This window comes from Bombina bombina, chromosome 4, assembly GCF_027579735.1.
Source record: "Bombina bombina isolate aBomBom1 chromosome 4, aBomBom1.pri, whole genome shotgun sequence".
NCBI lineage: Eukaryota > Metazoa > Chordata > Amphibia > Anura > Bombinatoridae > Bombina > Bombina bombina.
In genome coordinates this window covers 927,917,298-927,941,425 of record NC_069502.1, presented here as the reverse complement: position 1 = coordinate 927,941,425, position 24,128 = coordinate 927,917,298, and the positions used below count along the sequence as shown (strand labels likewise).

Here is a 24,128-nt window from a genome sequence, read left to right as displayed (position 1 = left end):
AAGGATGACATATCCACTAGGTCTGCATACCAGGTCCTGCGTGGCCACGCAGGCGCTATCAGAATCACTGATGCCCTCTCCTGTTTGATTTTGGCAATCAGTCGAGGGAGCAGAGGAAACGGTGGAAACACATAAGCCAGGTTGAAGAACCAAGGAGCTGCTAGAGCATCTATCAGCGTCGCTTCTAGGTCCCTGGACCTGGATCCGTAACAAGGAAGCTTGGCGTTCTGGCGAGACGCCATGAGATCCAGTTCTGGTTTGCCCCAACGATGAACCAATTGAGCAAACACCTCCGGATGGAGTTCCCACTCCCCCGGATGAGAAGTCTGACGACTTAGAAAATCCGCCTCCCAGTTCTCTACACCTGGGATATGGATTGCTGATAGGTGGCAAGAGTGAGACTCTGCTCAGCGAATTATCTTGGAGACTTCTAACATCGCTAGGGAACTCCTGGTTCCCCCTTTATGGTTGATGTAAGCCACAGTCGTGATGTTGTCCGACTGAAATCTGATGAACCTCAGGGTTGCTAACTGAGGCCAAGCTAGAAGAGCATTGACTATTGCTCTTAACTCCAGAATATTTATTGGGAGGAGTTTCTCCTCCTGAGTCCACGATCCCTGAGCCTTCAGGGAGTTCCAGACTGCACCTCAACCTAGAAGGCTGGCATCTGTTGTTACAATCGTCCAATCTGGTCTGCGAAAGGTCATACCCTTGGACAGGTGGACCCAAGATAACCACCAGAGAAGAGAATCTCTGGTTTCCTGATCCAGATTTAGTAGAGGGAACAAATCTGTGTAATCCCCATTCCTCTGACTTAGCATGCATAATTGCAGCAGTCTGAGATGCAGGCGCGCAAATGGCACTATGTCCATTGCCGCTACCATTGAGCCGATTACCTCCATGCACTGAGCCACCGCAGGGCGCGGAGTGGAGTGAAGAACACGGCAAGCATTTAGAAGTTTTGATAACCTTGACTCCGTCAGGTAAATATTCATTTCTACAGAATCTGAGTCCCTAGGAAGGAAACCCTTGTGAGAGGAGATAGAGAACTCTTTTCTTTGTTCACTTTCCACCCATGCGACCTCATACAGAGATAGTTCTGGCATTTCTGAGACTCAGCAATTTGAAAGCTTGTATCAGGATGTCGTCTAGATAAGGAGCCACCGCTATGCCTCGCAGTCTTAGAACCGCCAGAAGAGAGCCCAGAACCTTTGTAAAAATTCTTGGGGCTGTAGCCAACCCGAAGGGAAGAGCTACAAATTGGTAATGCCTATCTAGAAAGGCAAATCTCAGGAACCGATGATGATTCTTGTGAATCGGAATGTGAATCGGAATGTGAAGGTAGGCATCCTTTAAGTCCACTGTGGTCATGTACTGACCCTCTTGGATCATGGGTATGATGGTTCGAATAGTTTCCATCTTGAATGATGGAACTCTGAGGAATTTGTTTAAGATCTTTAGATCCAAAATTGGTCTGAAGGTTCCCTCTTTTTTGGGAACCACAAACAGATTTGAATAAAATCCCTGTCTTAGTTCCGTCCGCGGAACTGGATGGATCACTCCCATTACTAGGAGGTCTTGCACGCAGCGTAGGAATGCCTCTTTCTTTATCTGGTTTGCAGATAATCTTGAAAGGTGAAATCTCCCCTGTGGAGGAGAAGCTTTGAAGTCCAGAAGATATCCCTGAGATATGATCTCCAACGCCCAGGGATCCTGAACATCTCTTGCCCACTCCTGGGCGAAGAGAGAAAGTCTGCCCCCTACTAGATCCGTTGCCGGAAAGGGGGCCGTTCCTTCATGCTGTCTTGGAGGCAGCAGCAGGCTTTCTGGCCTGCTTGCCCTTGTTCCAGGACTGGCTAGATTTCCAGGCCTGCTTGGATTGAGCAAAAGTTCCCTCTTGTTTTGAAGCAGAGGAAGTTGATGCTGAACCTGCCTTGAAATTTCGAAAGGCACGAAAATTAAACTGTTTGGCCTTTGATGTGGCCCTGTCCTGAGGAAGGGTATGACCCTTACCTCCAGTAATGTCAGCAATAATTTCTTTCAAACCAGGCCCGAATAAGGTCTGCCCCTTGAAAGGAATGTTGAGTAATTTAGACTTTGAAGTCACGTCAGCTGACCAGGATTTAAGCCATAACGCCCTGCGCGCCTGGATGGCGAATCCGGAATTCTTAGCAGTTAGTTTAGTCAAATGAACAATGGCATCAGAAACAAATGAGTTAGCTAGCTTAAGTGTTCTAAGCTTGTCAATGATTTCAGTCAATGGAGCTGTATGGATGGCCTCTTTCAGGGCCTCAAACCAGAATGCCGCCGCAGCAGTGACAGGCGCAATGCATGCAAGGGGCTGTAAAATAAAACCTTGTTGAATAAACATTTTCTTAAGGTAACCCTCTAATTTTTTATCCATTGGATCTGAAAAAGCACAACTGTCCTCAACCGGTATAGTGGTACGCTTTGCTAAAATAGAAACTGCTCCCTCCACCTTAGGGACAGTCTGCCATAAGTCCAGTGTAGTGGAGTCTATGGGAAACATTTTTCTAAATATAGGAGGGGGGGAAAACGGCACATCGGGTCTATCCCACTCCTTACTAATAATTTCTGTAAGCCTTTTAGGTATTGGAAAAACCTCAGTACACACCGGCACTGCATAGTATTTATCCAGTTTACACAATTTCTCTGGCACTGCAATTGTGTCAGTCATTCAGAGCAGCTAACACCTCCCCAAGCAATACACGATGGTTCTCAAGCTTAAATTTAAAATTAGAAATCTCAGAATCGGGTTTCCCCGAGTCAGAGATGTCACCCACAGACTGAAGCTCTCCGTCCTCAGGTTCTGCATATTGTGACGCAGTATCAGACATGGCTCTTACAGCATCTACGCGCTCTGTATCTCGTCTAACCCCAGAGCTATCGCGCTTGCCTATTAATTCAGGCAATCTGGCTAATACCGCTGACAGGGTATTATCCATGATCGCAGCCATGTCCTGCAAAGTAATCGCTATGGGCGTCCCTGATGTACTTGGCGCCATATTAGTGTGCGTCCCTTGAGCGGGAGGCAAAGGGTCCGACACGTGGGGAGAGTTAGTCGGCATAACTTCCCCCTCGACAGAACCCTCTGGTGACAATTCTTTTCTAGATAAACACTGATCTTTACTGTTTAAGGTGAAATCAATACATTTAGTACACATTCTCCTATGGGGCTCCACCATGGCTTTTAAACATAATGAGCAAGTAGTTTCCTCTGTGTCAGACATGTTTGTACAGACTAGCAATAAGACTAGCAAGCTTGGAAAACACTTTAAAGCAAGTTAACAAGCAATATAAAAAACGTTACTGTGCCTTTAAGAAAAACAAATTTTGTCAAAATTTGAAATAACAGTGAAAAAAGACAGTTACACTAACAAAATTTTTACAGTGTATGTAACAAGTTAGCAGAGCATTGCACCCACTTGCAAATGGATGATTAACCCCTTAATACCAAAAACGGAATAATAAATGAAAAAAAGTTTTTAAAACTAGTCACAACTGCCACAGGTCTACTGTGGTTGTTACCCTCCTCAAACACAACTTTTGAAGCCTTTTGAGCCCTTCAGAGATGTCCTGTATCATGCAGAGGGAAGCTGAGTGTCTCTGTCTGTAATTTTAGCTGTGCAGAAAAACGCTAAAATAGGCCCCTCCCACTCATATTACAACAGTGGAAAGCCTCAGGAAACTGTTTCTAGGCAAAAATCAAGCCAGCCATGTGGAAAAAAACTAGGCCCCAATAAGATTTATCACCAAGCATATATAAAAACGATTAAACATGCCAGGAAACGTTTTATATTGCGCTTTTATACGAGTATGTATCTCTGGTAATAAGCCTGATACCAGCCGCTATTAAATCACTGTATTTAGGCTTAACTTACATTAATCCGGTATCAGCAGCATTTTTCTAGCAAATTCCATCCCTAGAAATATGTTAACTGCACATACCTTATTGCAGGATAACCTGCACGCCATTCCCCTTCTGAAGTTACCTCACTCCTCAGAATATGTGAGAACGGCAGTGGATCTTAGTTACTTCTGCTAAGATCATAGAAACCGCAGGCAGATTCTTCTTCTAATGCTGCCTGAGATAAAATAGTACACTTCGGTACCATTTAAAAATAACAAACTTTTGATTGAAGTTAAAAAACTAACTAATACACCACTCTCCTCTTACTACCTCCATCTTTGTTGAGAGTTGCAAGAGAATGACTGGATATGGCAGTGAGGGGTGGAGCTATATAGCAGCTCCGCTGTGGGTGATCCTCTTGCAACTTCCTGTTGGGAAGGAGAATATCCCACAAGTAATGGATGATCTGTGGACTGGATACACTTAACAAGAGAAAATTATAAGGCAACCCGAAGGCTTCCTTTTATTTGTTTTCGTTTCCTTCGGGAGCCTTCTGGGATTAATACTCTTTATTACTTCAGAAGTTGTTGGACATGTTAGTCCTCTGTGTTTAATATGTCTGTTTTCTGTTTTTTCCCCTAAGAGGGAGAATTTCCGCAGCTTGTCGGTTGGGCCCCTAGGTGCAGGCTGGTCCTGTCGGGTTCGTTAGGTCTTGTGGCTGTTCAGACACGTGGCGCTGTTCTGCTCGACTGGTTCAGTATAAGCGTTGAGTGCTCAGGTTATCATTGTTTTTTTCATGTTCAACTAGGCATTCGAGAGGACCTGTGGGTCCGTGAGGTGGAAAGGATTGTTTCAGTCCTTATAGCCTTCAGTCATAGATGACCGGGCAGAGGAGTTTTTCCGCTGCGTCACTCTATTTAACATCTGATTCATCAGAACTTTCTCCCCCATGTGGTGGAGGGTGGGAGGGCTTAAATAATAAATAAAAGGGCCCTTTAAGGAGGGAACCCAAGAACGCTCCTCCGGACCGTAGCCCCTCCAGTGAACCAAATACTGTACACGGCCCCTGGACATACGAGAGTCAATAATGCTGCTGACCTCATACTCCTCATGGTGGTCAACAAAGATAGGACGACATGAGGGAGACATGAAAAATATTGGAGATGCACATAGCAGGAGGAAGGTCAAGAGCTTAGGCCACAGGATTAACCCATCAGAGTATTTGAAAAGGACCAACATAACGGGGAGCCAATTTGTTGGAAGGCACACAAAGGTTCAAGTTGAGGGAGGACAGCCAAACTCTCTCACCAACCTGGTAGGAAGGAGTGGACAGACGCCTACGATCAGCCTGGAACTTTTGGCGCTGCATAGAACAATGAAGGCAATCCTGAATCTGCACCAACGTGGAACGGAGTTGCCGGAGATGCTCCTCCAAAGCCAGAATACCCTGAGACATGAATGAATCAGGCAACAAGGATGGTTGAAATCCATAATTCGCCATGAACGGGGATAACTTGGAGGAAGCATTAATAGCACTATTACGAGCAAACTCTGCCCAAGGTAACATTTCAGACCAATTATTGTGGTGATCTGAGACATAGTAACGGAGGAACTGTTCCAGAGCTTGATTAGACCATTCCACAGCCCTATTGGATTGAGGGTGATATGCAGAGGAGAAGGAAAGCTGGATCCACATTTGAGCACAAAAGGAACGCCAAAATCTGGAGACAAACTGGCTATCCCGGTCCGACACTATCTCCTTGGGTAACCCATGTAAACGGAAGACCTCCCGGGCAAAAATTGAAGCAAGGTCCTGAGCGGTAGGCAGCTTCATCAAGGGAATGTTAATGTGACATTTTAGAAAAACGGTCAACCACCATAAGGATAACAGTATTGCCATTGGAAACAGGGAGCTCGACAATGAAGTCCATGGAAAGATGTGTCCAAGGACGCTCACCATTAGCAATAGGTTGAAGAAGACCCACAGGAAGACGTCGAGGAGTCTTATTTTGTGCACAAACTGAGCAGGAGGCAACATACGCAGCAACATCAGAACGAAGACCTGGCCACCAGAATTGTCGATTTGACAGACCAAATCATTTGGTTCTTTCCTGGGTGACTTGCGGCTTTAGGATAGTGGTAAGTGTGCAAAAGTTTAGTTCGAAGATTCTCAGGAACAAAACACTTACCAGTAGGTTTCTCAGGAGGTGCATTGGTTTGTGCAGCCAGGATCTCCTCCCCCAAGGTAGAAGTCAAATTAGTACGTATGGTAGCCAAAATATGGTCAGGAGGTATAACAGGAGTAGGTACAGACTCCTCCTTGGACAGAGGCGAAAATTGTTGAGAGAGGGCATCAGCCCTAATATTCTTACTAACAGGCAGGTAGGAAACCACATAATTAAACAGAGACAAAAATAACTCCCATCTGGCCTGTCGGGGCGACAAACGTTTTGCTTCAGATAGATAAGTTAAATTCTTGTGGTCAGTAAGAATGAGCACTGGCATGCTAGTACCCTCGAGAAGATGCCTCCATTCCTTAAGTGCCAAAATTATGGCCAGTAATTCCCTGTCGCCAATTTTATAATTGCACTCCGCTGGAGACCATTTCTTAGAGAAGAAACCACATGGATACAAGGAACAGTCAGGCATAGGACGTTGAGACAAGAGGGCGCCTACTCCAGTCTCTGACACATCGATCTCAAGAACGAAATTCAGGACAGGGTTAGGATGAGCCAGAACTGGAGCGGCAGCAAAGGCATTCTTAAGACTATCAAAGGTCTTAATGGCAGTAGGTGACCAATGGAGTGGATCATTCTCTTTACGGGTCATGTCTGTGATAGGTTTGACCAAGGAAGAAAAGTATTTAATAAACTTTCTATAGTAATTGGCGAACCCCAAAAAACGTTGAATAGATCGAAGACCAACTGGGCGAGGCCACTGCAGATAACTTGTCAGGATCCATGGAGAACCCTGCAACGGAGATAACATAACCTAGGAAGGTTACTTGTGTCTGATGGAACTCGCATTTCTCGAGTTTACAAAACAGGCCGTTCTCACGTAGTCTCTGAAGAACCCGTGTAACATCAGAACGATGAGCCTCAAGTGTGGGTGAGTGTATGAGGATGTCGTCTAAGTACACCACAACACACTGTTGCAACATATCTCGTAGGACATCATTAATAAATTCCTGAAAAACAGCAGGAGCATTACATAGGCCAAAGGGCATTACAAGATACTCATAATGCCCTCTCCTGGAGTTAAATGCTGTTTTCCATTCGTGTCCCTCCTTAATCCTAACGAGATTGTACGCTCCTCTCAAATCAAGTTTAGTAAAGACCGTAGCTCCCTTGAGGCGGTCAAAGAGTTCCGTAATGAGCAGAATAGGGTAAGCATTCTTAATGGTAAGACGATTAAGACCCCTATAATCGATGCATGGTCTTAACTCGCCACCCTTTTTCTTCACAAAGAAGAAGCCAGCCCCTGCAGGATTTGCGGATGATCCCCCTCGACAGAGCAGCGGCAACATACTCCTCCATAGCACAATTCTCTGCAACAGACAGAGGGTACACCCGGCCCCGAGGAGGAATGGCTCCGGGTTGCAGGTCTATGGCACACTCGTAAGACCGGTGGGGAGGCAACGTACTGGCACGCACCTTGTCAGAAAGTCTAAGAACTCTCGGTACTCCTCTGGCAATTGAGATACCGAAGAAGTGCACAAGACTTTAACTGGTTTCCGAAGACAAGTGGAAATACATTGTGGGACGACGACAAAGTTTCTGACCTACGCCACTTGAGACTGGGATTGTGCTTTTGGAGCCAGGGATAACCCAGAACAACCGGAAAATGTGGAGAGCTTATCACCTGGAACTGGAGGGTTTCAAAATGGAGAGTCCCAACAGCCATGGACAACAGAGCAGTTTTGTGAGTAACGAGTGCGGGCTGAAGGGGCCTGCCATCAATGGCCTCAATAGCAAGAGGAACGGACCGAGGCAAAACAGGAATGTAGTGCTTTGATACAAAAGCACTGTCAATGAAATAGCCCGCAGCACCGGAGTCAACAAGAGCCTGAGTGACTATGGATGAGTCCACCCAGGAAAGGACAACCGTGACCAAAGGTTTCTCCTTAAGCGGTTCCGGGGACGAGGATTAACCACCCAAGGTCTGCCCCCCGACAGGACCTTAGGTTTGAGCGTTTTCCGGCCGTGTAGGACAAGACTTCAAAAGGTGGCCTGTAATCCACAATAGAGGCAAAGCCCCTCCCTCCTCCTAAAGGCCCTCTCCGCCGCGGAGAGACGCGTAAATCCCAGGAGGCCTGTGAGGAAAGGGAGGCATGGGTGGGAACGAACACGTAGGAGACAACGGAACAGGAGGCTTCCACAAGCGCTCCTTGAAAGAGGGCCTCTCTCTGAGTCTGTCAATTAGGATCAAAAAAGACACCAATGCCTCGAGATCCTCTGGTAAATATCTGGCAGCAACTTCGTTTTTAATCGCATCAGAGAGCCCATGAAAGAAGGCGGCAACAAGAGCTTCAATGTTCCAACCTACCTCAGCGGCAAGTGTACGGAACTCAATTGCATACTGAGCAACAGATCGTGTACCTTACTGAATGGACATGAGTCGTTTAGCAGCAGAGGAGGAGCGAGCCGGAACATCAAATACCCTTCGAAAGGAGGCCACAAATTCAGGGTAATTTGAAATCACAGGTTTATTAGTCTCCCACAAGGGATTAGCCCAGGCAAGAGCTGTGTCAGAGAGTAAAGAGATGAGAAATCCCACCTTAGCTCCATCAGAGGGAAACGCCAGAGGTAACATCTGAAAGTAAGTGCCCACCTGGTTCAAAAACCCTCTGCACTGAATAGGATTGCCTCCATATCGCTGAGGTAGAGGTGCAGAACCAGACATGCTCCTGGTAGGCATAGGTGCAGCAGCGGAAACAGAAGCAATCATAACTTGCGGAACACTTTGGTCCAAATGTGCAGTGCGAGTCAGCAGGGTTTGCAGGGCTAGTGCAAATTGATCCAAGCGGTGATCCTGTACATCTATCCTGGAAATGATAGCAGGTAAAGGTGGATTATTGGCACCATCAGGATTCATGGCCTTTGCGTAATGTCAGGGTGCCAGGAATCAGACTGAGACGAGAAGTGCAAAAATAATCACACCTTTATTAATAGCAAAAAATAATAAAAAGTCCACAAGTCAAATAACAAGCCAGGAATCAAAACCAGAGCTGGTAGTCAGACGAGCCGAGTCAGGAGCCAAAGCGAATACTAAGACGAGCCAGAATCAGGAACAAGTAAAACAGCAGAGTCAGGAACAAGCCAGGGATCAGGAACCAGGAAGGATGTCAGGCAGCCAGGTAATACACAGGAACTCTCACAAACAGGTCTGAGACAACACAAAATAAAAGCATACTGAACAGAGGCCCTTTAAATAATAAGTGATGACATCACAATTCTGAGACTGCATCTTGTTTCACACGGATGATTCACACCAGTCTGGCCATTAAAGGAAGTGTAGGAAATGAGCAGCATCCCCCACAATGCACCAAGTCAGCATTAGAGGTGAGTAAAATGACTGCCAGCAGCACATGGCAAACAAAAGAGGGAAAAAACCCTGACAGTAACCCTTGGTCGTCCTGAGGCTCTGAGAAGTATCTTCATATGACTTCTAGCCTTGCTCCTTGGAGCGTTGGACTTTAGCTAGGGGTGGGTTCTTTCCTTTGGTCGGGGCTTTCGAGTTCTCTTGCTATCTGGATTTATGGCTATGCATCCATACCCTTGCGTCTGGCTTTTTGGCCAGATGGGGTGTTTAGTTCTAGGGTAAGGTTTGCCTGAACTATTGGGTACCAGTACCTGTTTTTCTCCCTGAGACTTCCGGTTGCTGAAGCTTTGCTTGGCCTTTTTACTGACCCAGCCTGGGTGGTTTTGGAATCTTGGATCTCAGGGCTGGTCGGGGTGTTCCACGGTAGTGGGAACTGGGGCTATCTCCTTGCTCCATCTACCTAACCTGGTAATGGTTGGCCAGGATTTCAGAGTATTTTTTATTCTTTGCTACAGAGTGACCCTTGTCCTCTGGTGGTTAGCTGTGTGGCTTGAGCCTTAAGGGTGGTTGGTTCATACCCAGCTGCTGGCATTGGATGTCCAATTTATGGTGCACCTTGGGGTTGCATTCCCCTGGTCAGCTTGTTAGTGTTCCTGTGGATTCCCTGCTCTGCAGGTGAATAGGTTGGCTGTGCCTCTGCTTGGCAAGCTACTTGTAGGGGGGTCCTTTTCTAGGACATCTGTGTTGGGAATTTGTCTTCCCATTAGCCGTTGCCTTCTGGCCTTGAGGACAGTTGTTTCTCTTTCAGCATCATCCCTTTTCTTTAGGGGATATTCTCCTCCATATGGAGATGGAGTCCTTGCTTGGGGGTTCTCCTGGATGGGAGGCAGTAAGGTGGGATTAGTTCCCCTGGGGGTCTTGCAAGCTCCAAGCAGACTTGTTGGGTCTTTATTTTGATAGATCCTTAGGTCTATGGCCTTGTTGTCTGTTTTCAGAGTTGGGTTGTACTTGTACTCTGTGGGGATGGCTGTGCTATCCTTATGCTCGTTCCTGTACCTGTTTCAGGATTCTTTTGTTCCCGTGTTTTGGATCCCTGAGGCTGGGTTGGTTCAGCTGGCTGTGCGTCTGCAGGTCAGGATAGCCAAGCGGTCTATGGAGCTGTGTTCGGTCACAGTCTCCTCTGGATGTTTGAGCTTTGTTGAGTCTATCCTGTTAACTTAGTCTGCTAGGGTATAGATTTTCCTTTCAACTGGCTCCATTGATTTCAGAAGAGAGTTTACTCTTCCTTCGGGTTCAGAGGGTATACGCTTTCTCGGGGGGCCTTGATTGAGGTTTATGTTCCCCTTTTTGGGGACTTGTGTGTAGGTCCGGCGACTTGGTTGCCTGTAGCGTGCCCTCTGTCTGGGGGTTTCTTTTGCGGTCTGTTTCTTGCTTGACTGCTTCTTCCTCGCAAGTTACCTCTGTGATGTTCTGTTATGGACTCTGTGTTTTCAAACTTGGGGTTCTCACCTGGGTACATTACACACTTTTTCATGGTTGAATGCCTTGATATTCTTAAAAAACTGGGAGGATTTTGCCTCTTCAGTTGCAATCCGTGCTTGCAGAATGTTGGAGAGACGTCTGTTCTGTGTCTGTGCCCGGTCTTATCCCGTGTTTCGCTTAGTATAGGCATGGCCTCCTTTCACTGTTTGGGCCTCTTTGGGTCTCTGAGTTGGGCTCACTCGTGGAGGTGTTCTTTTTTGTATTAGGGGACCTTTCGGTTTCCTTGGTTCTCCTTTGCCTTGTTCCCTTGGGGATTTCGTCTGGTGTCTCCTTTATTTGTGGAGATGAGCGGTGGAGGACGGTTGGCTCAGTCGAGTCCATTTGCGGTCTCTGGTTTGGCTCTGGACTAATTGCGAGTCAGTGTCATTGGGGCTTCTCTTGGCTTCGGACGAAGCAGGGTTTTTTCTCGGGTAGAGGTTCAGGCTTGGTGCCCTCAATATGGGCCACTTATGTTACCTCCCGTCTTGGCATTCAGTGTCCTCTATAGCTTGGGTATTGTTTTCCCAAAAGTAATGAATGCAGCTGTGGATTCTTTCCATTTAAGAAGAAAAACATAAATTATGCTTACCTGATAATTTCCTTTTTCTTCTGATGGAAAGAGTCCACATCTCCCCACCCGTAATTTTATGTGGGGCATCCTTATATTCTTCTGGCACCATTCACCCTGATATTGCTACTGTTCCTTGTTCCTCGGCATAATGACTGGAGCGGGGGGGGGGGGGGGAGTGGATGGAGTATTTAAGCCTTTAGATGGGTTGTCTTTGCCTCCTGGTGGCCAGATTCTTATTTCCCAAAAGTAATGAATGCAGCTGTGGACTCTTTCCATCAGAAGAATAGGAAATTACCAGGTAAGCATAATTTGTTTTTATATTAGGAGAACATGACATATCAGATAATTCTCTGGTGCGAGAGGTCAGTCGCCAGCTTTTCGGTAATGGCGGCCGGGTTGCAGTTTGGATACGCCCATGATTAGGAAGGCGGGCTTTTCTGAGGCGGCAAGTTGGTTTGCGCGCCTTCCGGTTTCTCTTCTTTGGGAGTTCCGGATCAGAGTAACATTGCAGCGGCTGAGATCGCCTGTGTGTTTGTGATTGTGGCTCTGGGAAGTTCAGATCGTGTATAAATCCTTAATCTGGTTGCCGGCAGGACAAGTAGGCACCTCAGCAAAGAGTGCTGAGGTGAAGAGGTTGCCTGAGGTTTTTTATTGTGCTGTGGTTAAAAATAAAGATTACGTTTAAAATTTAAAGTGACAGTAACGTTTTTTTGAGAATTTTAGTTAAAGCAGTTTTTTTCTTTTATTGGTTGGGTTTTTGGGTAAGATATAGACCAAGAGGCCCTGCAAAACGTTACTTGTAGCTTGTGTTTTGATTCCAATGTGGAACCACCAATTCCGTTTTGTCCCTCTTACATTATAGGGATATACTTTTTGATTCTGAGCCACCATTAACTAAGGCAGACGCTTTTCAGGGGTCTCCTGTTCAAGAGATGCCGCAGCTTTCTCCTCAAGTGTCCCAAACAGCATCGTCCACACATGCAGTACCATGCGCTTCCTCTCACACTCCGGATGGAGTTACTTTGCAAGACATTGCTACCCACATATCTTCTGCGGTAACTTATATGTTGTGTGCTTTTCCCATGCTGCAGGGAAAGCGCAAGCGGAAATGTAAGGAATCAGTGAGTAAGGTTTCTGACACAGTCGTGGCTATTCCGAATATTCCCTCCCAGAAGTCTGAGGAGGAAGATACTTTGGTAGCATCTGAGGGTGAAATCTCAGACTCAGTGTAATTCCTTCTTCTGATGCTGAAGTTGTATCCTTCAGGTTTAAGCTGGAACACCTCAGTTTTTTACTTAAGGAGGTTTTGGCTACCTTGGACGACTCAGACACGACTGTCCTGGTTAATCCTAAGAAGTCTAGTAAGCTAAACAAAAACTTTTGATGTACCTTTTCGCGGTGGAGGTTTTTCCTGTACCAGACCGGGCTACAGAGATTATTGCTCGGGAATGGGAGAGACCTGGTATCCCTTTTTCTCCATCCCCAATTTTTAAGATGATGTTTCCTATAGCTGACTCTTTCAAGGAGTCTTGGCAGACGGTCCCTAAGGTGGAAGGGGCAATTTCTACCTTGGCTAAGAGAACCACTATCCCCATAGATGAAAGCTGTTCTTTTAAGGATCCTATGGATAAGAAGTTGGTAGGATTACTTAAAAAGATGTATGTACACCAGGGTTTATAATGGCAACCTGCGGTGTGTATTGCTACCGTCACCAGCGCGGCAGCATACTGGTTTGATTAGTTGTCTGATTAGATTCAGACAGATACTCTCCTTGAAGAGATCCAGGATAGGATCAAGGCTTTTAAGTTGGCCAATTCCTTTATTACGGATGCTTCCCTACAAGTTATTAAGTTGGGAGCAAAGATTTCTGGCTTTGCCGTACTGCCCTGCAGAGCTTTATGGTTGAAGTCCTGGTCTGTGGATGTGTCATCTAAGTCTAAGCTTTTGGCGATTCCCTACAAGGGTAAGACCTTGTTTGGGCTTGGCTTGTCTGAAATTATTTAAGACATTACGGGAGGTAAGGGTCATTTCCTCCCTCAGGATAAGAGGAATAAGCAGAAAGGACGTCGGAGCAATTTTCGTTCCTTTCGAAAACTTTAAAGGTAAGCCTTCTCCCTCTGCCAAGCAGGAGCAGTCCAAGCTTTCCTGGAAGTCCAAACAGTCTTGGAACAAGGGAAAGCAATCTAAGAAGCATGTTTAATGACTCAAAGTCCGCATGAAGGGTCTGCCCCCGACCCGGGAGCGGATCTTGTGGGGGGCAGACTTTCCTTCTCACAGACTTGGGTTCGGGATGTTCCGGATCCCTGGGCAGTGGACATCGTTTCCTAGGGATACAAACTAAAGTTTAAGACCTTTCCTCCCAGTGGCAGGTTTCTGCTCAAGATTATCTGTAGACCAGATAAAGAGAGAGGCGTTCTTAAACTGTGTCTGGGACCTTTCCGACCTGGGAGTGATGGTTCCTGTTCCAATGCAGGAACAGGGTCTGGGATTCTACTCCAATCTGTTCGTGGTTCCCAAAAAGAGGGAACTTTCAGAACGATTTTAGACCTCAAGAGTCTAAACAAGTTCCTCAGAGTACCGTCATTCAAGATGGAAACTATTCGTTCCATTCTCCCCTTGGTTCAAGAGGGTCATTTCATGACAACAGTAGATTTAAAGGATGCGTATCTGCATGTTCCCATCCACAGGGATCATCACAAGTTTCTGAGGTTCGCGTTTCTAGACAAACACTTTCAATTTGTGGCTCTTCCATTTGGCCTTGCCACAGCTCCCAGAATTTTCTCAAAGGTCCTGGGAGCACTGTTGGCGGTGCTCCGGTTGCGGGGCATTGCAGTGGCGCCTTATCTGGATGACATTCTTGTTCAGGCGTCATCTTTTCAACAAGCAAACTCCCACACAGAGATGTTATCTTTTCTGCGCTCTCACGGATGGAAGGTGAATTTGGGAAAGATTTTCTTGATTCCAGCTACAAGGGTAGTGTTTCTGGGAACCATAATAGATTCCTTATCAATGAAAATATTTCTGACAGAGGTCAGAAGAACAAAGCTCTTGGACACTTGCCTTGCCCATCAGTCCTCTCCTCTGCCATCAGTGCCCAATGTATGGAGGTAATTTGTCTGATGGTAGCTGCCATGGACAACATTCAGTTTGCTCGGTACCATCTCAGGCCATTGCAGTAATGCATGCTCAAACAATGGCGAGGATTGTGCAGATCTGTCTCCAAGATTAGAACTGGATCAGGCGAAAAGAGAATCTCTTCCTTGGTGGTTGTCTCAGGAACATCTCTCCCAGGAAACCTGCTTTCGCAGACCTGCCTGGGTGATTGTGACCACGGATGCCAGCCTGCTGGGATGGTGAGCAGTCTGGGGCTCGCTAAAGGCTCAGGGGATATGGACTCGAGAGGAGTTGGTTCTCCCCATAAACATCCTAGAGCTGAGGGCAATCTTCAATGCTCTTCTGGCCTGGCCTCAGTTAGCTTCAGCCCGGTTTATCAGGTTCCAGTCGGACAACATAACTTCAGTGGCTTACATCAACCATCAGGGAGGAACTCTGAGTTCCTTGGTCATGACAGAGGTAACCTAAGATTATTCAGTGGGCAGAGACCCACAACTGCTGTCCACTCCTGGAATGTGGATCGCAGATAGACAAGTGGGATGCGGATTTTCTGAGCAGACAGACCTTTCACCCGGGGGAGTGGGAACTCCATCCGGAGGGGTTTTCCAACTTTATTCTCAAATGGGGACAGCCGGAGCTGGGTCTCATGGCATCTCGACAGAATGCCAAGCTCCCGAGGTACGGGTCGAGGTCAAGGGATTCTCAGTCTGTACGGATAGATGCTCTGGCGGTCCCTTGGAATTTGTCTAGCATACCTATTTCCTTCGTTCGCTCTCCTTCCATGGGTCATTGCTCGAATCAAACAGGAGAAGGCTTCGGTGATCCTCATTGCATCGGCGTGGCCGCACAGGATCTGGTATGCAGACCTAGTGGAGATGTCTTCTCTTCCACCTTGGAGACTTCCACTGAGGAAGGACCTTCTACTTCAAGGGCCCTTCCTTCATCCAAATCTCGTTTCTCTGAAGCTGACTGCTTGGAGATTGAACGCTTAATTCTATCTAAGTGCGGGTTTTCAGAGTCGGTCATTGAGACCTTGATTCAGGATTGTAAGCCTGTGACTAGAACAATTTACGACAAGATATGGCGCAGATATCTGTTCTGGTGTGAATCCAAGGGGTTCTCATGGAGTAGAGTCAGGATAGAGTCAGGTGCTCTTTGCCTCCTGCTGCTTGCCAGGAGTGATATTCCCAATAGTAATTACTGATGATCCGTGCACTCACCGTGTCCAGAAAGAGAGAGAAATTTATCAGGTAAACGTAAATTTCATTTTTTAGGAAGTGACATTGTTTTAGCATTAATTTTAGGTGATCTATTCCAAATAAAGAAGCTGAATAATTGTTGCATCTGTGGTATATATCGTGGGGGCAGAGGGATAGGCAGTGTTTGCATAATATAGAGAAGTCAGGGGAATATGTTAATTTTTATTGTGTTTATACGTACCAGCCAGGGAAGCCTTTTGGAGCTTCAAGAGGAGAGTTCACACATAATTGCTGTTCTGATTGGGATGTAATTGGCTTTGTAAATAGTGTCCACTCTGTATATTTTTAGGTACTTCAGTGAGTTTTTACACCATTTCTCGTCCCTGCACGCTCACGCTCCTTTCATTCAGTTCATTGGGACCCTGATGCCAAAATGGCTAATTTGTGTAGTCCGTGCACATTTATCTTGCACATGCTGAGAGTAGCACTAGTGAAGTTATAAAGCATGTCACAGATGCAAATACAAACAGATTTTTATTCTAAAGGTATTTTAATGCATTCCTTGTAATTTCCATTTTTATAGTGTCTATTGTTACATTGTGTAAGTTAGATTAAACATCTGAGTATAAGCGGATTTTACACCCAGCTCCTTTTACCATTACTGTGTGACAAGAGTGCTGACTTACTAGTGGGTACATGAGTTACGTTACTGATGCACACATGACACAGTATTTGTCACCATATCACAGCAGCGACCAGTGCGCACAGCCCAGGAATGAGAGGCGCTCTAATAGTTTGTTCCACGGCTGCGCTTCGTCTGACTCCTGATATACTAAGTGTTGCGTGTAATCTGCTACACCGTCCTCCTCACTGCCTGAAACGTTAGGCTATATATCACATACAGAGATTTGCTTCACTTGGCACCAGGCATAACCCGTATACGCAGATCCAGACACATCCCAGCAATCAGTTTGTCTGCAGTTTTACCTCCTGAGTTATTCGTGGGCAGACCAAACTAATAGGATTAGTCAGGTCTTCGCTCTGTGTGCGGGGGTGGCATGTGTCCTGGAAAAAGCACATGTGGATGTTCTCCGGTCCTTCTTGGCCAGCACCCCCGCACACAGAGCGAAGACCTGACTAATCCTTTTAGTTTGGTCTGCCCACGAATAACTCAGGAGGTAAAACTGCAGACAAACTGATTGCTGGGATGTGTCTGGATCTGCGTATACGGGTTATGCCTGGTGCCAAGTGAAGCAAATCTCTGTATGTGATATATAGCCTAACGTTTCAGGCAGTGAGGAGGACGGTGTAGCAGATTACACGCAACACTTAGTATATCAGGAGTCAGACGAATCGCAGCCGTGGAACAAACTATTAGAGCGCCTCTCATTCCTGGGCTGTGCGCACTGGTCGCTGCTGTGATATGGTGACAAATACTGTGTCATGTGTGCACCAGTAACGTAACTCATGTACCCACTAGTAAGTCAGCACTCTTGTCACACAGTAATGGTAAAAGGAGCTGGGTGTAAAATCCGCTTATACTCAGATGTTTAATCTAACTTACACAATGTAACAATAGACACTATAAAAATGGAAATTACAAGCAATGCATTAAAATACCTTTAGAATAAAAATCTGTTTGTATTTGCATCTGTGACATGCTTTATAACTTCACTAGTGCTACTCTCAGCATGTGCAAGATAAATGTGCACGGACTACACAAATTAGCCATTTTGGCATCAGGGTCCCAATCAGTCCCAATGAACTGAATGAAAGGAGTGTGAGCGTGCAGGGACGAGAAGTTCCTGTACTAGTGCTGCAGCTCAAGCTTTTGAGAGACGTCAGAGAAGGAGGAGTCAGGTGGCCATTTCAAAACAGCCAGATGAGATCTAGTAAGTGTATTTTCTGCCAAAGTGTATTTAGATGAAAATTGGGCTAGAGTTTGATGTAAAGATTGTTAATTAACTAATCTAAATGAGTAACCGTAATTTTTGGGTTGACTGTCCCTTTAAGTCGGGATTCCAACGTTGGTGGTAGCAAAAGGCCTAAGATTTCGGATTTGGATTGGTTGACTAGAAAGTTTGTTAATTTGTAAAAGGTGGATAGTTCTGACATTAGCAGGGGGAATTGATTTTTCGGGATTTGTGAGGGAGAAAGGGATGTCGTCTGCAAACATGGATAATTTAAATTCGTAATTTTTTGATCTGTATTCCCGAGATTTCTTGGTTATTCCTAATCTTTGTCGTGAGTGTCTCAATTAAGCAAGCAAATAGAATGGGTGATAGGGGGCATCCCTATCGGGTGCCATTAGAAATTGAGAAAGGTGGGGATAATATGCCGTTAAGGGAAATCCGAGGGCTTGGGGACGTATATAGTGCTAAGATACATTTTAATGTGATTTTACCCAGGCCGAAGGCCTCAAGGGTAGCTCGTAAGAAGGACCAGTTAACCCGGGTTCTATTGTATTCTTCTTAAAAATATTTTGGTTTTCTGACCATCACAGGCACCAATCTGAGAAATATCCAAAAAACTAATGGATATGTATTTGCAATGAACAGCAAAGTTAAAGGGACAGTTTACCTAAAAAAATTCTCCCATTGTTCCCAAATATTAATTTTACCTGCCCAAGTGTTGTAAATGGTTTACAAGTAGCTTCTTTACCCTTATTTCGGCATTTGAAATGGCTCATTTAGCCTGTGGTATCCCCGCCTATACTGAAAGTTTCTGGTCTTACGTCTAGGCTAGTGACAAGCAATGTAAATGCAGTCAGCAGAAGAAATTCCACTCCTAGTGGGGGTGCAGGATAGTTAAGTAATAAGATGTTAATTTTTCATTGCTCTCTCTAAGTATTGAGCTTTGGTTTTTCAGACAAATAAATATAAGAAAGCAAGTCTGTATACACAGTGAGTATAGTGAGTAAGTGATAACCTAATCCGATTGGATATTACCTGCAAGCTCAACCCATTTCAATAGGCTCTGTGTTAAAAGCACAAAACCAGCTTCTTCACATACACAAACCTGAAAATGTAGTTTCTCATACATCTTGTAGTCTGCAGCTGGTATAACAAGTCATTGAAAATACATTAAGGGAAAAGTGTACTGTCCCTTTAAATATGTTAGAAACCAGTAGCTCTATTTGTAAAAACCCTTATCCTCTGCAGAGCATGAACCTAATATGATCACGGATGCACAGTGCACATTGTCTCAGACTTTTACTTCTCACAAATAAACATGTCATGCTTTCAGAATACAATTTGCTTATGTTTTTTAGAATATTGGATTATCTTTGAAGGAGGGGGTAGTATGTATGTTCCCAGTCATAAATCTTTTTCTTAACGTGACTTTTACTTTTAAATTAGTTTGCATGAATATACCTGTAACAGTAGAGATTTTCAAAAGCCTTAGCAATTGTCATAGTATGTAAAATAAGCTAATTCTACTATTTTTTTAAAAAATGTAATCACTCATGGTTCCTGTTTTTTTAGATTGGCATGGACATGGGGATAGTAAATGCTGGGAACCTCCCTGTATATGATGACATTGACAAAGAGCTTCTCCAGCTGTGTGAAGATCTTATCTGGAACAAAGACCCAGAAGCTACTGAAAAGCTCCTAAAATATGCTCAGGTATAATAACTGATAAATATAGGTATGTGTATATATCATATGATGCTTGTCCTAGGAGACTTGTTTCATGTGACCAAGGCCTCCTGGTTGAGGCCAAAACGTTATGTATTTTCTACAATAAAAGGTGATATTTAAATTCTCTGGTGCTGGCTTTCTGTGCTGCTGTGGATATTTTGGGATTTACACCGGAATCCTTTTCTACATGGTGCCTTAAGAAACAAGCTATTATCTTAAGAGCTTTTTGCACTTTATTGTTGTTCTCTTTTTATGGAAATTTAAATAAAATTGGACTTTTTATCAAGAATTTGCAGTGCTGGCTTAACTTATATATAATATATATATATATAGTGCAGCAGACTGTTTGATAATATAAAATAACTGTTTTCCTTTTTTATTTGATAAATGCATATTTTAAAGTATAAATAAAACTGCATCTTTTTAATCCCTATTGTGCACTAAATATCCAATCATGAAGATCTTTTACTGTATGTCTTGTTAAAGGGACTTAGAAGCCAAAATAATTTCTTTCATGATAAATATGGAGCAAGTAATTTTAAACAATGTTCCAATTTACTTCTGTTATCTGCTTTGCTATGTTCTTTGTATCCTTTGTTTAAAAGCATACCTAGGTAGGCTCAGAAGTGGCAGTACCCTACTGGGAGCTAGCTGCTGATTGGTTGCTGCTCATATATGCATCTTGTCATTGACTCACCCTATGTTCAGCTAGCTTCCAGTACTTAATGCTACTCCTTCTACAAAGGATATGATGAGAATAAAGCAAATTTGTTAATACAAGTATATTGGAAAGTTGTCTAAAATTGTATTTCTGAATCATGAAAGAACAATTTTTGGTTTCATGTTGCCTTTAAATTAACATTTCATCTTTTTGTAAAACTCTTCTGGAGCAAATATGTTTTGCTAGCAGTATTTGCCAATTTTAAGGTTTGGCTGATTTATTTCTATTTCTCCAACATAGGTGTGTCCGGTCCACGGCGTCATCCTTACTTGTGGGATATTCTCTTCCCCAACAGGAAATGGCAAAGAGCCCAGCAAAGCTGGTCACATGATCCCTCCTAGGCTCCGCCTACCCCAGTCATTCTCTTTGCCGTTGTACAGGCAACATCTCCACGGAGATGGCTTAGAGTTTTTTAGTGTTTAACTGTAGTTTTTCATTATTCAATCAAGAGTTTGTTATTTTCAAATAGTGCTGGTACGTACTATTTACTCAGAAACAGAAAAGAGATGAAGAATTCTGTTTGTATGAGGAAAATGATTTTAGCAACCGTAACTAAAATCCATGGCTGTTCCACACAGGACTGTTGAGAGCAATTAACTTCAGTTGGGGGAACAGTTTGCAGTCTCTTGCTGCTTGAGGTATGACACATTCTAACAAGACGATGTAATGCTGGAAGCTGTCATTTTCCCTATGGGATCCGGTAAGCCATGTTTATTAAGATTGTAAATAAGGGCTTCACAAGGGCTTATTTAAACTGTAGACTTTTTTTGGGCTAAATCGATTGATATTAACACTTATTTAGCCTTGAGGAATCATTTATTCTGGGTATTTTGATTTAATAATATCGGCAGGCACTGTTTTAGACACCTTATTCTTTAGGGGCTTTCCCAAAGCATAGGCAGAGTCTCATTTTCGCGCCGGTGTTGCGCACTTGTTTTTGAGAGGCATGGCATGCAGTCGCATGTGAGAGGAGCTCTGATACTTATAAAAGACTTCTGAAGGCGTCATTTGGTATCGTATTCCCCTTTGGGTTTGGTTGGGTCTCAGCAAAGCAGATACCAGGGACTGTAAAGGGGTTTTAAAGCTTAAAACGGCTCCGGTTCCGTTATTTTAAGGGTTAAAGCTTCCAAAATTGGTGTGCAATATTTTCAAGGCTTTAAGACGCTGTGGTGAAAATTTGGTGAATTTTGAACAATTCCTTCATGTTTTTTCGCAATTGCAGTAATAAAGTGTGTTCAGTTTAAAATTTAAAGTGACAGTAACGGTTTTATTTTAAAACGTTTTTTGTACTTTATGATCAAGTTTATGCCTGTTTAACATGTCTGAACTACCAGATAGACTGTGTTCTGAATGTGGGGAAGCCAGAATTCCTATTCATTTAAATAAATGTGATTTATGTGATAATGACAATGATGCCCAAGATGATTCCTCAAGTGAGGGGAGTAAGCATGGTACTGCATCATTCCCTCCTTCGTCTACACGAGTCTTGCCCACTCAGGAGGCCCCTAGTACATCTAGCGCGCCAATACTCCTTACTATGCAACAATTAACGGCTGTAATGGATAATTCTGTCAAAAACATTTTAGCCAAAATGAACCCTTGTCAGCGTAAGCGTGGCTGCTCTGTTTTAGTTACTGAAGAGCATGACGACGCTGATATTAATATCTCTGAAGGGCCCCTAACCCAATCTGAGGGGGCCAGGGAGGTTTTGTCTGAGGGAGAAATTACTGATTTAGGGAACATTTCTCAGCAGGCTGAATCTGATGTGATTACATTTAAATTTAAATTGGAACATCTCCGCATTTTGCTTAAGGAGGTATTATCCACTCTGGATGATTGTGAAAATTTAGTCATCCCAGAGAAACTATGTAAAATGGACAAGTTCCTAGAGGTGCCGGGGCTCCCAGAAGCTTTTCCTATACCTAAGCGGGTGGCGGACATTGTTAATAAAGAATGGGAAAGGCCCGGTATTCCTTTCGTCCCTCCCCCCATATTTAAAAAATTGTTTCCTATGGTCGACCCCAGAAAGGACTTATGGCAGTCAGTCCCCAAGGTCGAGGGAGCGGTTTCTACTTTAAACAAACGCACCACTATTCCCATAGAGGATAGTTGTGCTTTCAAAGATCCTATGGATAAAAAATTAGAAGGTTTGCTTAAAAAGATGTTTGTTCAGCAGGGTTACCTTCTACAACCCATTTCATGCATTGTCCCTGTCACTACAGCCGCATATTTCTGGTTTGATGAACTGCTTAAGGTGCTCGATAGTGACTCTCCTCCTTATGAGGAGATTATGGACAGAATCAATGCTCTCAAATTGGCTAATTCTTTCACTCTAGACGCCTCTTTGCAATTGGCTAAGTTAGCGGCTAAGAACTCTGGGTTTGCTATTGTGGCGCGCAGAGCGCTTTGGTTGAAATCTTGGTCGGCTGATGCGTCTTCCAAGAACAAGCTACTAAACATTCCTTTCAAGGGGAAAACGCTGTTTGGTCCTGACTTGAAAGAGATTATCTCTGATATCACTGGGGGTAAGGGCCACGCCCTTCCTCAGGATCGGCCCTTCAAGGCAAAAAATAGACCTAATTTTCGTCCCTTTCGTAAAAACGGACCAGCCCAAGGTGCTACGTCCTCTAAGCAAGAGGGTAATACTTCTCAGGCCAAGCCAGCTTGGAGACCAATGCAAGGCTGGAACAAGGGAAAGCAGGCCAAGAAACCTGCCACTGCTACCAAGACAGCATGAAATATTGGCCCCCGATCCGGGACCGGATCTGGTGGGGGGCAGACTCTCTCTCTTCGCTCAGGCTTGGGCAAGAGATGTTCTGGATCCTTGGGCGCTAGAAATAGTCTCCCAGGGTTATCTTCTGGAATTCAAGGGACTTCCCCCAAGGGGGAGGTTCCACAAGTCGCAGTTGTCTTCAGACCACATAAAAAGACAGGCGTTCTTACATTGTGTAGAAGACCTGTTAAAAATGGGAGTGATTCATCCTGTTCCATTAAGAGAACAAGGGATGGGGTTCTACTCCAATCTGTTCATAGTTCCCAAAAAAGAGGGAACGTTCAGACCAATCCTAGATCTCAAGATCTTAAACAAATTTCTCAAGGTTCCATCGTTCAAGATGGAAACCATTCGAACTATCCTTCCTTCCATCCAGGAAGGTCAATTTATGACCACGGTGGATTTAAAGGATGCGTATCTACATATTCCTATCCACAAGGAACATCATCGGTTCCTAAGGTTTGCATTCCTGGACAAACATTACCAGTTCGTGGCGCTTCCTTTCGGATTAGCCACTGCTCCAAGGATTTTCACAAAGGTACTAGGGTCCCTTCTAGCGGTGCTAAGACCAAGGGGCATTGCAGTAGTACCTTACCTGGACGACATTCTGATTCAAGCGTCGTCCCTTCCTCAAGCAAAGGCTCACACGGACATTGTCCTGGCCTTTCTCAGATCTCACGGCTGGAAAGTGAACGTGGAAAAGAGTTCTCTATTCCCGTCAACAAGGGTTCCCTTCTTGGGAACAATTATAGACTCCTTAGAAATGAGGATCTTTCTAACAGAGGCCAGAAAAACAAAGCTTCTGGAATCTTGTCGGATACTTCATTCCGTTCCTCTTCCTTCCATAGCTCAGTGCATGGAAGTGATCGGGTTGATGGTGGCGGCGATGGACATAGTTCCTTTTGCGCGCATTCATCTAAGACCATTACAACTGTGCATGCTCAGTCAGTGGAATGGGGACTATACAGACTTGTCTCCGAAGATACAAGTAAATCAGAGGACCAGAGACTCACTCCGTTGGTGGCTGTCCCTGGACAATCTGTCTCAAGGGATGATGTTCCACAGACCAGAGTGGGTCATTGTCACGACCGACGCCAGTCTGATAGGCTGGGGCGCGGTCTGGGGATCCCTGAAAGCTCAGGGTCTTTGGTCTCGGGAAGAATCTCTTCTACCGAT

General features: G+C 44.7%; 1 protein-coding gene across 2 annotated transcripts in view; it reads left to right on the top strand.

The window, feature by feature from the left end:
- MTR (5-methyltetrahydrofolate-homocysteine methyltransferase) overlaps nucleotides 1-24,128 on the top strand; it is a 600,857-nt gene that overhangs the window by 290,651 nt on the left and 286,078 nt on the right. For both annotated transcript variants that reach the window (XM_053711885.1, XM_053711884.1), the window contains exon 18: nucleotides 19,303-19,443. In XM_053711885.1, the coding sequence (XP_053567860.1) occupies nucleotides 19,303-19,443 (141 nt within the window). The remainder of the gene's footprint in view (nucleotides 1-19,302; nucleotides 19,444-24,128) is intronic.